At 37.5% G+C, this 13,464-nt stretch overlaps 2 protein-coding genes across 2 annotated transcripts; both read left to right on the forward strand.

Moving 5' to 3' along the window:
- Window positions 1-6,275: 6,275 nt before the first annotated feature.
- Window positions 6,276-7,229, forward strand: LOC118078908 (olfactory receptor 14A16-like). Its single transcript, XM_035102913.2, has one exon. It carries the CDS (start codon window positions 6,276-6,278, stop codon window positions 7,227-7,229), a length of 954 nt encoding a protein of 317 aa, XP_034958804.2.
- Window positions 7,230-10,455: 3,226 nt separating this feature from the next.
- LOC118077879 (olfactory receptor 14A16-like) lies at window positions 10,456-11,403 on the forward strand. The gene has a single exon (XM_035101606.3). It carries the CDS (start codon window positions 10,468-10,470, stop codon window positions 11,401-11,403), a length of 936 nt encoding a protein of 311 aa, XP_034957497.3. The 5' UTR covers window positions 10,456-10,467.
- Window positions 11,404-13,464: the final 2,061 nt, after the last annotated feature.

Raw genomic sequence — 13,464 nt, forward strand, 5'->3', positions numbered from 1 at the left:
ACCAGGTCAGTGGTTTTTCTATGTGCAGTCTATATTAGGTTTCAGGAGAAACCTAAAACAAGCATAATTTCCTATTCTACACAATAGACTAAAGTAGTATTGTCTGCATTGCTCTCCAAAAGCTATCTCCAAAAGCTATTACTAATGTTATAAAAATATAAATATCTTACTCTTTTCCTTAATCAAAAATAGATTTCCAGATGCAATTTCTTCATCACTTTAAGATGTTCTGTATTCTTAAACCACTCATGGAATTATTTATTTTTTTAAAAAACTCTTTGTATACGCCTGCAGAATGATGATTTTACTATGGGGTGAAAAATTATTACTATTATTCTAGTTATGTTCTTGGGGTTTTGGTCCCAAGAGCCCCAAACAAATTAGCAATTTTGTTCATGGATGCTTGAACTCAGGAGTCCCCTGCACAAAACAATAATAGTCTTTTTTTAAATACTTTGTCACAGGAGTCTAACACAAATAATAATAATGAAAAATATCCTTCCAGTAGCACCTTAGAGACCAACTTTGTCGTTGGTATGAGCTTTCATGTGCATGCACACTTCTTCAGATACACTGAAACAGAAGTTACAAGACCCTTAGGGCCAAATAAATTCTTGGTGTAAAATACTGTGCCTCACCAGGCATCCTTCAGCAAACATGAATTAATTCAAATGGTACCAACATGGGGAAGCATAAATTTCCCTGGAGCAAAGATTCTCAAGAGATTTTGCAACGGCATCTTTGTTTGCATATCTGAGAACAATGAAATTCCTGAAATGGGGAATGTAACATGCTGATATGATATTGGTGTGCGTGTTTTGGATTTCTGTTGTCCATAAAACATTGCCGCTTCTTTTCATTTACACATTGTGTACATTTCAGTGGCAGAAATGAATGAATGAGACAACCTTTGCATACCAGGATTGGGTGGAAATATTCTGATGCGATATCACTCTTCTCCTGGTCATCTTCCCTTTCACAGATATTGAGGAGCAATTGGGGCAGAACTGGGCTGGCTAGGTTGAATCTATCTCCTCCTCAGCTCCCTTTATGTCCAACACTTCCTGGATTGATCCAGCAGGCTCTAGTAGGGAAATGGACAACATTTGTTTTGCACAGCATCATGGGACTGGTATGTTCTCCCAAGAGAGACCCTGAAATAGCAGAGGATGACATCACCTCCTTCACCTCCTCCTGGCAACCCATGTACCTTCAAATAAATATCACCATCAAGCACTTTGGCAGTCTAATCATCTGAGAGAAACAGCGGTGAGTATAATCCTTATTGATCATCTTAAAGAGGATGCTCAATATTTCAATTTTGAAAAGATTGCGAAATGACTCATCCAGTACTTGGTTTAATGCTGAGATTAGCATAATATCAGAAAGTGGACTTTTTGTTTTTTTCTTTAATAAAAAAAATCATTTCTTTTATCTATAGGAGAAGGCAACACTAATCTTGGAAAACACAGAGAAATATTTCAACTGGAATATGGACAACTCACATTTGCTTCCCAAAAAAATGTGATAGTGGATTGAGTTAAGTGCTCCCATGATTCTCTCTTGTTCACAGCAACCATGATGGTAGGCAGATACTCTGGGATTCTCTGGCTTTTTTGACAATAGGAAGTTTTTAATGATTCAGTGTGCAGTCTTCATCTTCTCAGCTCATTAGATTTGCATATGACACAAATTAATTGGGAGATGCTTTCACCTGGGTTATCTTTTCCATTTTTTTAAAAAAATGAAATGATTTATAATATATGGTATTACAGTCACTAGAATAGAAATTACTTATCCAAATGGAATTAAAGGAAGTCCACCCCTTCTCTTCTTATCTTTTTTTAATAGGGTAGAACTTAATATGATTCTGCCTGCACATTGAGAAGTATAGCCATATTTTGGTGTTTCCATGGGCCATGTTTCTAGAAATAAATAAAATAATGTTTTGGGGTGTTTTTTTCAAACATTGTAGGTTGTTGAAATCTTTGCTGTTTCAGTATTCTGGCAATCAGTCTTCATTCCTGGAACTTAAATCATTCAGGCTGATTCTTCATTGTTAGGTAATATGCGAATTGCTACGCTGTTGTTCAATTTAAAAAAAAAATGGAGAGCACCTTTCAAAACACATACACTTGCATGATAGCTTTTTGTTATTTATTTCTGATGGAAAACCTCCAAATATTTGAGATCTGGCACTTTTTTATTCCAATATACTATAGTATATTTATTCCAATATACTATATACTATAGAAAGCTTCTATTTCCATGTTTTACATTACTAAAGTATATAGCAAGAAATAGAAAAGCCTCACTGAGAATACACATAATGCAATCTTTCCAAATTTCAACACTTTTGGTTTCTTTGTTTTATATGAAATTTCAGAGCAACTTTCTAGAATGGTGCTTCCTTTACCCCACCTAGTTAAATCAGTGTGATCTCTCTCTCTCTCTCCCTCTCTCTCCCCCTCTCTCTCCCTCTCTCCCCCTCTCTCCCCCTCTCCCTCTCTCTCTCTCTCTCCCTCTCTCCCTCTCTCTCTCTCTTCCAAATGTTACATGTTTCATAAAATGATTTATGTACATGTGATAGCACACTGGGAGATTGCTGTAAAAACTGCACCATTTGCCTCATGTGACATATGGCTTAGAAAGTATGTTTAGGCACCCAGTCTCTGTTGCCTTTCCCTCAGTCTTTGAGGGTGGAGAAATCATATTAGCTGAAAACATGTGAATGCACATACTATCCCCATTAGGCTTAATGTCGTATCAGGATGAAAAAACACATTGCGTGTTGAGGTCACAAGACATCCCCCCTCCCCAATAACTCACACAACACACAGCAATTTAAGTTTAAGGTTTTTGACCACAACTTTATTTAAATCCAACCAAAAGTGAGTGGTTGCTTAGGCATTGGTTAATCCATCTGTCCCCCGCCCTAGGGACAGATTCACACAGACTTCCGCTAGCCATCTAGGTAAGTCAGTAGGTAAACACCCCAAGCGAGATTATGTAGCTGGGAGTCAGGCACTCTCCCCTCCCCGAAATGCTCCCTGAGGCTCTTGCTCTTGTAAGGCCCTAGCCCCTTGCGGGGTACAGACGAGAGCCCGTTGAGCCACAGGATTCCTTTAACGGAATACCTCTATAAGCAGCAGCAATTTTTTGAGGGGTAGGCCCAGCCTTTCCATACCCCTCCACCAACCAATTTTTAAACCAATGCCTAACCGCCAACCTTACAATTTGTGACGATTTGCTACACAGTAGGTAAAAACCAAATGGCCACAGCCAATCAGCCAAATGGACAAAATTCCTACCGGGCCCCTACCCCAAAGCAGATGACCCCATGACAGGCATAGCAATGTGAATAGCAAAAGACCCTTAAAAAAGAGGTGGGTGGGCGGGAGATCCATTGCACTTGGCAAAAGTGAAACCGTAAGCTGCACACAGGGGTTTTATTGGCTAAGGCTATCAATCAAAACTTGCAACATACTTTTTACCCCAGCAACAAAAATGCCCCAATCACCAGACCTTCTAGATTAATCTGCCCAACAACCACAGGGGATGTCTTGTTAACCCTTCCGCAACTCGTGCTCTCCATGATTGGAGAACCCATTTTAGCAATTGATATTGTGCTTACATGGTTCTTTCATCACAATAAAAGCTAATATTACAGTTGTCTTATTTCATTTCACCAAATATTACCCTTCCTCCCCCTCCCCCTCTGCTTCCCCTTTCCCCTTGACTTCTCAACCTAATCTGAACTTTTCCTTTTGTTGTTCTATGGTGGTTATATTCTACATACCTTACTCTAACATATATCATTATTTCATATTATTTGTAACATACATTGTGTTTTCTGCTGTCATCTATTCCTTCCAATCCTTTCACTCCGCACTTAATACTTCACCATATATAAAACTGAACCTTAATTATTGGAGATAAGGTTGGAGTTCACTACTTTAGTTTTTATATAATCTGTAAATACTTTCCAATTGTTTTCTATTTCTTCCTTCTTAATACCTTTAATTTCCTCATGTTTTTTTGGCCAAATTGTAATAATTAAATAATTTATCTTGCCATTCTTCTTTTGTCGGGACGTGAATAGCCTTCCAATTTTTTGCTATTAATGTTCTTGCGGCAGTTACCGCGTAGCTTAGACAGCATCTATCTCTAGGATTGACCTCTTCCAGCATCATTCCTAAAAGAAGTAGTTTGGGACATTTCTTAATTGGATATCTCAACATTTTCTTTATTTCATTATAAATTGTTTCCCAGAACCTTTTAATTTGTTTACAGTGCCACCACATATGTATGTGGGTTCCTACTTCCTGATTGCATCTCCAACAGATGTTACTTAGTCCTGGGTAGATCTTAGCCATTTTCCTTGGTGTTAGATACCACCTATTTTGCATCTTCATTAAGTTTTCCTTTATATCATAACATGGTGTGAATTTTAGGTCTCTCTTCCATAGCCTTTCCCATTCTTTCATTGTTATGGGTTTCCCCAAGTCTTGAGACCATTTAATCATATAGTCTTTTGTTAACTCCTCCTCCGTTTTCCACTTCAATATAATTTGATATAATTTTTTTTATAAATTTGTCTTTGTTTATCAATAAGATCTCTTCTAATTTGGATGTTTCTTTATCAAAGCCAATTTGTTTATCAATTTGTAATCTTTGGTTCACTTGAAAATATTGTAGCCAGGTGGTAAAATGTCCTTTTACTTCTGCGTAATCCTTTAGCTGCCAATTTCCCTCTTTATTTTCTATTAATTGTCTATATGTGGGCCAATTTTGTTTCCATGTTTTTCCTCCTTACCGCCACTATCTCGAGGGGAGAGAGCCACCAGGGTATTTTTGGCTCAAAGTATCTTTTGTATTTTTGCCATATGAGATATAATGATTTCCTAATAACGTTAAGCTGGAAACTACTCCTTTTTCCAATTTTCTCCCTCAGCAAATATTGATGCCACCCAGAGGCCAATCCTAGTCCTTCTAGATCTAATAGATGACTGTTGAGTCAGTCAACAAAACCTTGTCTTCTGTTTTCTTCCTTGTCTTCCTTTTCTTTCTTTTTTTCTTTCCTTTTTATTTTTCTTCTCTTCTCCTACTTTTTTTTCTTTTTAATCTGTTCTATAACCTATTTTCTTTCTTTATTCTTTCCTCTCTAAACTTTTATTTTCCCATCTCGAAGATTAGATATGTTTCTATGGATTTTGAACTAAGAAGGAAAAAACTGAATACATTATAAAATATAAGCTTTTTAGATACGTGGGATGTGGGTATGGTATGTATGTGCATGTATTGTATGTGGGTAAGGTATGTTCGTGTGTGTATAAATCTTTGTCCATTCTATGAGTGATATATGGTTTAATAGGTTTGTATGTAAATGTACCATTTTTGTATTTTATTTTTTTGTACAATAAAGATTTATTTAAAAAAAAGATCAGTGTCTTTTGATGCTATCCAGTCTTTGAGCCACCATAATACCGCCGCATCATGGTATGCTTCGAGGTCACGCATTCCATATCCTCCTCTGTGTATACTGTCTATCATAATATTGTATTTGACTCTTGGTCTTTTTCCATTCCAAATGAATTTGGTTAAGTCTCTCTTCCACTCTTTAAATATGTTTTTTTTACCCAGTATTGGCAAATTTTGGAATAGGTGGATCATCCTTGGGACTACACACATCTTCACTAATGATATCCTTCCCAATAAGGATAGTTTCAATTTGTCCCAAACTACAAGGTTTGCCTTATTTTTTTTCCAAATTGCCTTGTAATTCTCTTGAATTAAGTCAACCCCCTTAATGGTGGTTTGAATGCCCAAATACTTTATTTTTTTCACTATTTTCAATCCCGTTTTTTCCTGCAATATTGTTTTTCTGCTTCATCCAGGTTCTTTACCAGCATATGCGATTTCTCATAATTAATTTTCAGACCAGCTAAGTTTCCATATTCTTTTATCTTTTCCAGTGCTTTGGGATTGCCCTCGATAGGGTCTTCCGTGGTGATAATATTATCTGCAAAAGCTTTTGTTTTGAATTTTTTCTTACCAATAATTATTCCTTTAATTTTTTCTTCTTCTCTGATATTTTTAAATAGGATTTCCAAGATAATTATAAAAAGGATTGGGGACAAGGGGCACCCTTGTCTGGTGCCTATCGTGATGTTTATTTTGTTTGATAATTTCCCATTTATTAAAAATTTTGCTCAAATTTGTTCAAAAATTTGTAAGCTCCACTAACTCAAAACTATTTAACTTCTATTTCCAGAATGACAGAAATGAGAGAAATGGCTAACCAATCTACGCCAACAGAGTTCCTTCTCATGGGTTTTGCTGAAACCCGTGATTTGCAGATTTTGCATTCTGCAATGTTTCTCTTTATTTACTTAACAGCTTTAGTGGGAAATTCTCTCATCATCACAGCTGTGGCCCTAGATCACCACCTTCACAGCCCAATGTACTTCTTTTTAATCAACCTGTCATTGTTTGATGTCTGTTCCATCTCCACTACTGTACCCAAATCCATCGCCATTTCATTGACAAACAACAACATGATTTCTTTTGCTGGATGTGTGACACAGGTCTTCTTAGTGATCACATTTGTTGGTGGTGAGCTTGCCTTGCTCACTGTTATGGCTTATGACCGTTTTGTAGCCATCTGTCGTCCACTACAATATACCTTAATCATGAATTGGGATGCTTGTATCCAATTGGCAGCTACTTGCTGGATAGGCACCCTGATCCATGCGGTACTGGAAACCAGTTTTACTTTCATACTAAATTTCTGTGGGACCAATATCATTGGGCAATATTTTTGTGACATTCCTCAATTGCAAAAGATTTCTTGCAGTGATACAAAAGTGAATCAAATTCTAATTCTTGTACTTGGTTTTTTTCTGGACTCTTTCTTTTTTACCTTCATCTTTACTTCCTATGGCTACATATTTTCTGCTGTGCTGAGGATCCCATCTGTCCAAGGCAGATATAAAGCTTTCTCTACCTGCACTCCTCACCTGACTGTCTTTTCTTTATTCATCATCACAGCTGTGTTTTCATACATGAGACCAAAAACACTTTCTTCCCCCACTGTGGACTTGGTTTCTGCTGTATTATATACAGTTTTACCACCGGTTCTTAATCCCATTATTTATAGTCTCAGGAACAAGGACATCCAACTGGCAGTGTGGAAAATACCCAGAAAACTGAAACATCTCTTTGCATGATTCATCATTTCCAGATTTTTGGAAAATTCATGGAGAAACTAAATGTTCATATTAGGTACATAATGATTAGGTACATAACATAGAAACACTAAATGTATACCTGAGGTTAAACATACGAAATTAGCTGTATTTCTTTTTTGCACCTTTGAAATAGAAGATTTCATAATAATAACTATTCATCATATTACAAGGCTCCTTGCCATTTTCACAGATTTAGTGGCTGAGCATATGTTGATCTTGTTGTTTCTTCAGTTACGGGCTTAGATTGCTGCTGCTACAGTGTTGCAGAAAATATCTTAATTGTATCTTAGATAACATGTAGACATTTTTGAAAGATGTTTTTGTGCTGCTACTTATGAATCTGACTCTCTTAAAATTGAAGGCATTTCTACTTTCTTGTTAAATGTAGTGGATGTATAATGGAGGGTGCTGTATTTTAACAATGCAGATAATGAATAGTTGTTAGGTGTAACCTGTTCCCCTTACAAAGCTACAATACTCAGATTTCCTGAGGAGAAGGTTGAATGTTAAAGCACATTGGGAATGCAGAGGTGGGAGTGGAAGGAACAGAAGAATCTCTGATTCTCCATCTGCTATATATGTGTATGTGTGTGGAATGAATCCTTGAACACGGTTTAGGATGAATAAAAATAAAAATCCCTCAGCATGGTGGTAGAATGAATTTAAAAAAGATGTGACAAAAAAGAATTTGCATAAAAAATTCTTATAAAAAAGCAACACCCCCACATACCAGACAATGGAATACAATTTTGCATCCCTTATCAGTTCTTTCACATTCAGCTGCTTTCTTTGCAACAAAGTACAAGCAAAATAAATACAAAAGGACCAAATAAATACGCCGCATTTCATTGTATCTCACTGGGCATCCGCTACCTAAAATAAATTAAATTCAAATGGCTACATTTTGTTTGTAATTTTATATCCAAATTCGACTTTTCACTTGAAACATTGTGTAAATTTTGGTTGTAGAAATGAATAAGTGAAAGGACCTTGACTTATTAAGAGTCCAGAAAAAATAGTATCAGTTGTATTTTCACCACCCACAAGCTCATAGCTGGCCTCATCCCCCACTCCCCCATGAGGATTAAATATAAAATTTATTATGAGAAATCATGCTTTTCTGTCATAGCAATTGGGACAGAACTGGGCAGGCTATGTTGAGGCTCACTTTGTGAGCATTAAACGCCCGTTCACAGATAGAGAACTCAGTCCTTTACAGCAGAATGCAGCAGAAGCAACTGTGGTTGCAATAGTAACGTCCAAGGCTTTATTTATAAAGCAAATAACATCAAAGGCTTTATTTATAAAGCAAATAACAAACAACAAGACGACTCTCACATCCATCTTCCTCAGCAGAGAAGCAGAGAAGAGGGAGGGAGGAGACATTTAAATAATTGCGTGGCAATGCCCCCCCCCCGGTGGAAATAAAGGACACATGAGACATCAATTAAGGTTAATGGGCAGAAAAGGCCACAACTTTCTTGGTTACGGATGTTGAGCGGCGTTGGCCTGGGCATTGGGCCCTAATTGGCTATATCCAACCCCACATCGTGTGTTGGTAGTCGGGAAGGGTTAACCAACAGCCAAGGAGCCCAGGGATGCACATCGACATGGAACTCCCTCTGGGGTCACTGATAGGGGTGTGCCTTAGGCCCTAGCCTCCCTAGGCTTCAAGCAGGGCCACGCCCCCGGAATCCTTTAACAGAATACCCCTCCATTTTCAGGGCAGGTAATGGCTCTACCTCCCCTCCTCCTGACTTCAACATTAATATTCCAATGCCTAACCGCCACTCGAGCCTAAAGGGCTCGCCACCAATACCCTCACACCTGCAACCAATCCCTAATACCCTTTATTATATCTAACAGCCAAATATCATTTCCTGCTGGGTCGTGCCATGCCCACAACCCCACCTCCTCTTCAGGGAGGAAGTGGCTTTCTCATACTCATACTTTAATTAAGTAATTAAAGGCAACCCGCAACATTATGCAATGTGAGAATGAGACTTTACAATACTAACACACTTATCATCCTTTTCTTCCTGGACTTTCCTAATGATGGCACATCACTGAATCAATCTAGAGCATGATTGCCACGTTTTGTAGCATTGCTCTAGTAATAGGATAACTATCCCTCAGTATCAAACAGTGCTGCTAACATTCCACAGTGTAAATATACAAAAGTATGACATATTTTAGGCAGTAGTGAAGAAGCTATGGATGCCCCCCCCCGACGGAAAATTAATTAAACGGAGTGTCTGGATTCTAATGGTAACTGTGTCCTGGATATGCAATCCAGTTTTAGTTTCATGCTAATTTTTTGCGGGATCAAAGTCATAGGACAATATTTTTGTGACCTTCCCCAGTTACAAAATATTTTTTGCAGTGATACATAAGTTAATCAAGTTCAACATTCTAACCACCACAATATATATAATATTTTATTATTATAAAGACAATTGCACTCCTTGTTGTGTAAATCAGGGCCTGCAAATCATTATGGTGAAATTCTCCAAGGAGTGACTCTCTGAAACACCACAGACAGCAGGGAGGCTCAATTGATTCCTCCTTGTCATAAAATCTGTATCTTCTACTAAAGACCGCACTCCAGAATTTTGGCTCTTCTTCTTCCAGACAAAAATAGAGGTGAGTGGAATCCCATTTGTTCATCCTCGGTGCAGACTAGAGCTTGAAATATGCTCATATTTCAGTTCTGCCAAGACCTCAAAATGTTTAATACAGCAGTAACATTAATGCAGACATGAATATTCTATGATGAAAATAGATAATAATGTGGTGTTTCAAAATTCTGGAGATTGGGTTTAAACCCTGAGCTCTCATCAAAGCAACATGATCTTTCATTGGTTGCTCTTATAAGCTACAGTTAGGAGTTGATTCTACTTTCTCATTCTTGATTCAACATGAAACCAAGATGGGTCTTTGCTGAGATGCTCCACATGCTTTCTGCCAACTCTAAAATTCTATGACTACTGGGGAGAATCAATGGTGTCAGCTGAATGTCTGGCATCACCCATTACATCATATTGAGATAGGGGGCAAACCCAACATACAATTGCCTGCATATTACCCTCAACCAACAGACTTTCATTAACTCCTTTCTAATTTTAGGTGCCACAACTGCTCTGCTGCCGTTGCTAAAACACAATAAGAGAGCTACTCTTCTAGAACTTTTTTTAAAGAAATATTTCAAAGAATTAAGATGACCAACCAGTCTACTGTGACAGAATTTATTCTGATGGGGTTTTCCAGTGACCCAGAAGAACAATTTTTGTACTTTGTGATATTTCTCTCCATTTATTTCATAGCCTTAGTGGGGAATTTCCTCATCACCGTTGCTGTTGCCCTGAACCACAAACTGCACACTCCTATGTACTTCTTTCTGGTCAACCTATCATTATCAGACATCTGCTACATCTCAACCACAATCCCCAAATCCATAGCTGCTTCTTTGTCAGATGACAAAAGGATTTCTTTTGCTGGCTGTGTCGCACAGGTTTTCTTAGTTTTCACTTTTGGAGGTTCTGAGCTTGCCTTGCTCACAATCATGGCTTATGATCGCTATGTTGCAATCTGCCATCCTCTGCAGTATGAGCTAATCATGACCTGGGATGCCTGCATCCAAATGGCAGCTGCTTCCTGGATAAGCAACCTAATTCATTCGTCATTACATACCATTATCACTTTCAGGCTTCATTTCTGTGGGTCCAATATTATTGGGCAGTATTTCTGTGATATCCCTCAGCTGCTAAAGATTTCTTGTACTGACACAAAGGTTAATCAAATTTTGATTTTTGCCATAGGGATTACAGTAGCTTCATTTTGTGGAGGGTTCATCTTTGTTTCCTATGGCTACATCTTCTCTGCTGTGCTGAGAATCCCTTCTGTTCAAGGCAGATATAAAGCTTTCTCTACCTGCATCCCCCACCTGACTGTCTTTTCTTTATTTATTAGCACAGATTTGTTTTCATATATGAGTCCTAAAGCATTTTCTTCTACAACAATGGATTTGCTCTCTGCTGTATTGTATACTGTTTTCCCACCATTACTGAATCCCGTTATTTATAGCTTTAGGAACAGAGATATCCAAGAGGCTGTGTTGAAAATACCAAAAAGAATTAGAAGTCTCCTAGCATGACTGCTTACATTGTGTCTCATCACAATTACTGTGCATTGCATAACAATGCAAATGCCAGTGAAAATTGCAAAAAAAATGCATTATATTGCATAACAGTGCATTGCAAAAAGATAGGTATTCAACAAATTTGCATATTAGGAAAGTTTCACACAAAACAACTGATGGTTTTTCATTAGGACTTTAAAAAGATAAAAAGTATGCCAATATGTAAATGTGAGAAACTCGATCTAATGCTCAGAAAGTGAAAGAAAATGAAATTGACACAACCTTGCTGCTTCCAACCTGCTAAATTGGGTTTCTTTTTGAGTGGAGGTGTTAGGTTGGAGGAAGGGTAGAATAAGTCTTTGCACAAGTAATGAGGTCTCTGAACCACATTAGCATCTGATTCTCTGTTCTCAGTTTCTCGCATAACTGTGGCCCCTCCCCCCTCACTGTTTTACAGGCGTGTTATTCTAGCACCATACTGACTAGCTCATGCATGTAGGGGTGCATGTTGCATTTTTTTGGTATTCCTTTTTTAAAAGAGATATTTCAGTTCAGTTCAATGAGACTCAGAATACTCAATGTGTTGATTATTAGTAGTATTAATTGTTGTTTTTGGTCTGTATAACAACCAAACACACACACACACACACACACACACACACACACACACGTTCTCTTTTGTTGTTTAATGTTGGCTTGAGTTTTAGGTGCAAATTGTGATGGGTTCACCTAAAATTCTTGGTGCAGGATTCCTGTTTAGGTTCATTTGTGGAGTGTTCACCTTTGCTTCCTGTGACTACATCTTATCTGCTGTCCTGGGAAACAATTCTTTTCAAGGCAGATATAAAGCTTTATCTACCTGCACCCCCCACCTGACTGTCTTTTCTTTCTTTATGAGCAGAGCTATGTTTTCATACATGCGACCTAAAGCACATTCTTCTACAACAATGGATTTGCTCTCTGCTGTATTGCATAATGTTTTGCCACCATTACTGAATCCCATTATCTATAGCTTCAGAAACAAGGACACCCAAGAGGCAGTGTTGTAAATATTGAAAAAGGTTTAAGGTCTCCAGTCTTGTTTGCTTGCCCACTTTTGTGTGATGTCCCTTAATCCTGACCTATGTCCTATTTCAAAGCTTACATTTTGTTAAAATGTGCATAAAATGTATATAATAAATGCTTCCCACCCCCCAAATGTTTAGGGGTCCTCTCACTTTCCTACTCATATTGAAATACTGCTCCTCGATGAGGCCAAACTTAGATTCACAAAATGTATAGGGGTATGCATACCACTGCATACCCCCAGAAAAAAAAGAGCACTGCATATATTAGTTAAACTAGGATGCAGAAATCAATTACATTGGGGAATTGGGATTTAGCAGAATACTGTATGTATATTACACAAAATCCCATGCAACATATGTATTAGAAATTTGCACTGGGAATCTGACTTCACAAATGTGTGTGTGTGTGTGTGTGTGTGTGTGCGTGCGCGCGCGCGCAAACCAACATGGAAATATGGAGAACTGAATTTACAATTGCAAAAATGTGAAACTGAGAGAAAATGAAATTGACAGTTTCACCCATTCCAACTCCCAAACTACTCAGTTGGGTTTCTTTTGGGTGGGTAGTGTTAGAGGGCAATACTGGTAAAGTAAATATTTCCACAAGTGCACTTCTTTCTGAACAACAATTAGATTCAGTCCGCTTTCCTCAATTTCTCACATAAAATGTGCCCCTTCCTCCATCATTGTTTTGCAAACATGCTATTTTACCATCACATTAAATGAATTATGTATATAACTGTGAGTGGTGCAATCTTAGTTCTTTAAAAATAAAATAAAATGCTGTGTCCATCCTAAAAAGACTTCTATTTAAAGTTTCTTTATGTATTTTTTTGTATCTATGCAAGTTGTATTTATTTATATGTACATACACAAAAATGGATATGTTGCCTTCTTTATGATGGTCTCATAAATTGAAAGAAATAAAATTTATCTGAACACTGTTTTCTGCAATTAAAACCTGTTGGCTCTAAAGTAAACTACTGAATTAATATAATAATAATAATAA

This window comes from Zootoca vivipara, chromosome 12 (genome assembly GCF_965207765.1).
Source record: "Zootoca vivipara chromosome 12, rZooViv2.hap1.1, whole genome shotgun sequence".
Classification (NCBI taxonomy): domain Eukaryota; kingdom Metazoa; phylum Chordata; class Lepidosauria; order Squamata; family Lacertidae; genus Zootoca; species Zootoca vivipara.

Bases quoted from the DNA above. Each gene is read 5' to 3' on its own strand.
- LOC118077879 (XM_035101606.3), top strand. From the start codon at position 10,468: ATGACCAACCAGTCTACTGTGACAGAATTTATTCTGATGGGGTTTTCC.
- LOC118078908 (XM_035102913.2), top strand. From the start codon at position 6,276: ATGACAGAAATGAGAGAAATGGCTAACCAATCTACGCCAACAGAGTTC.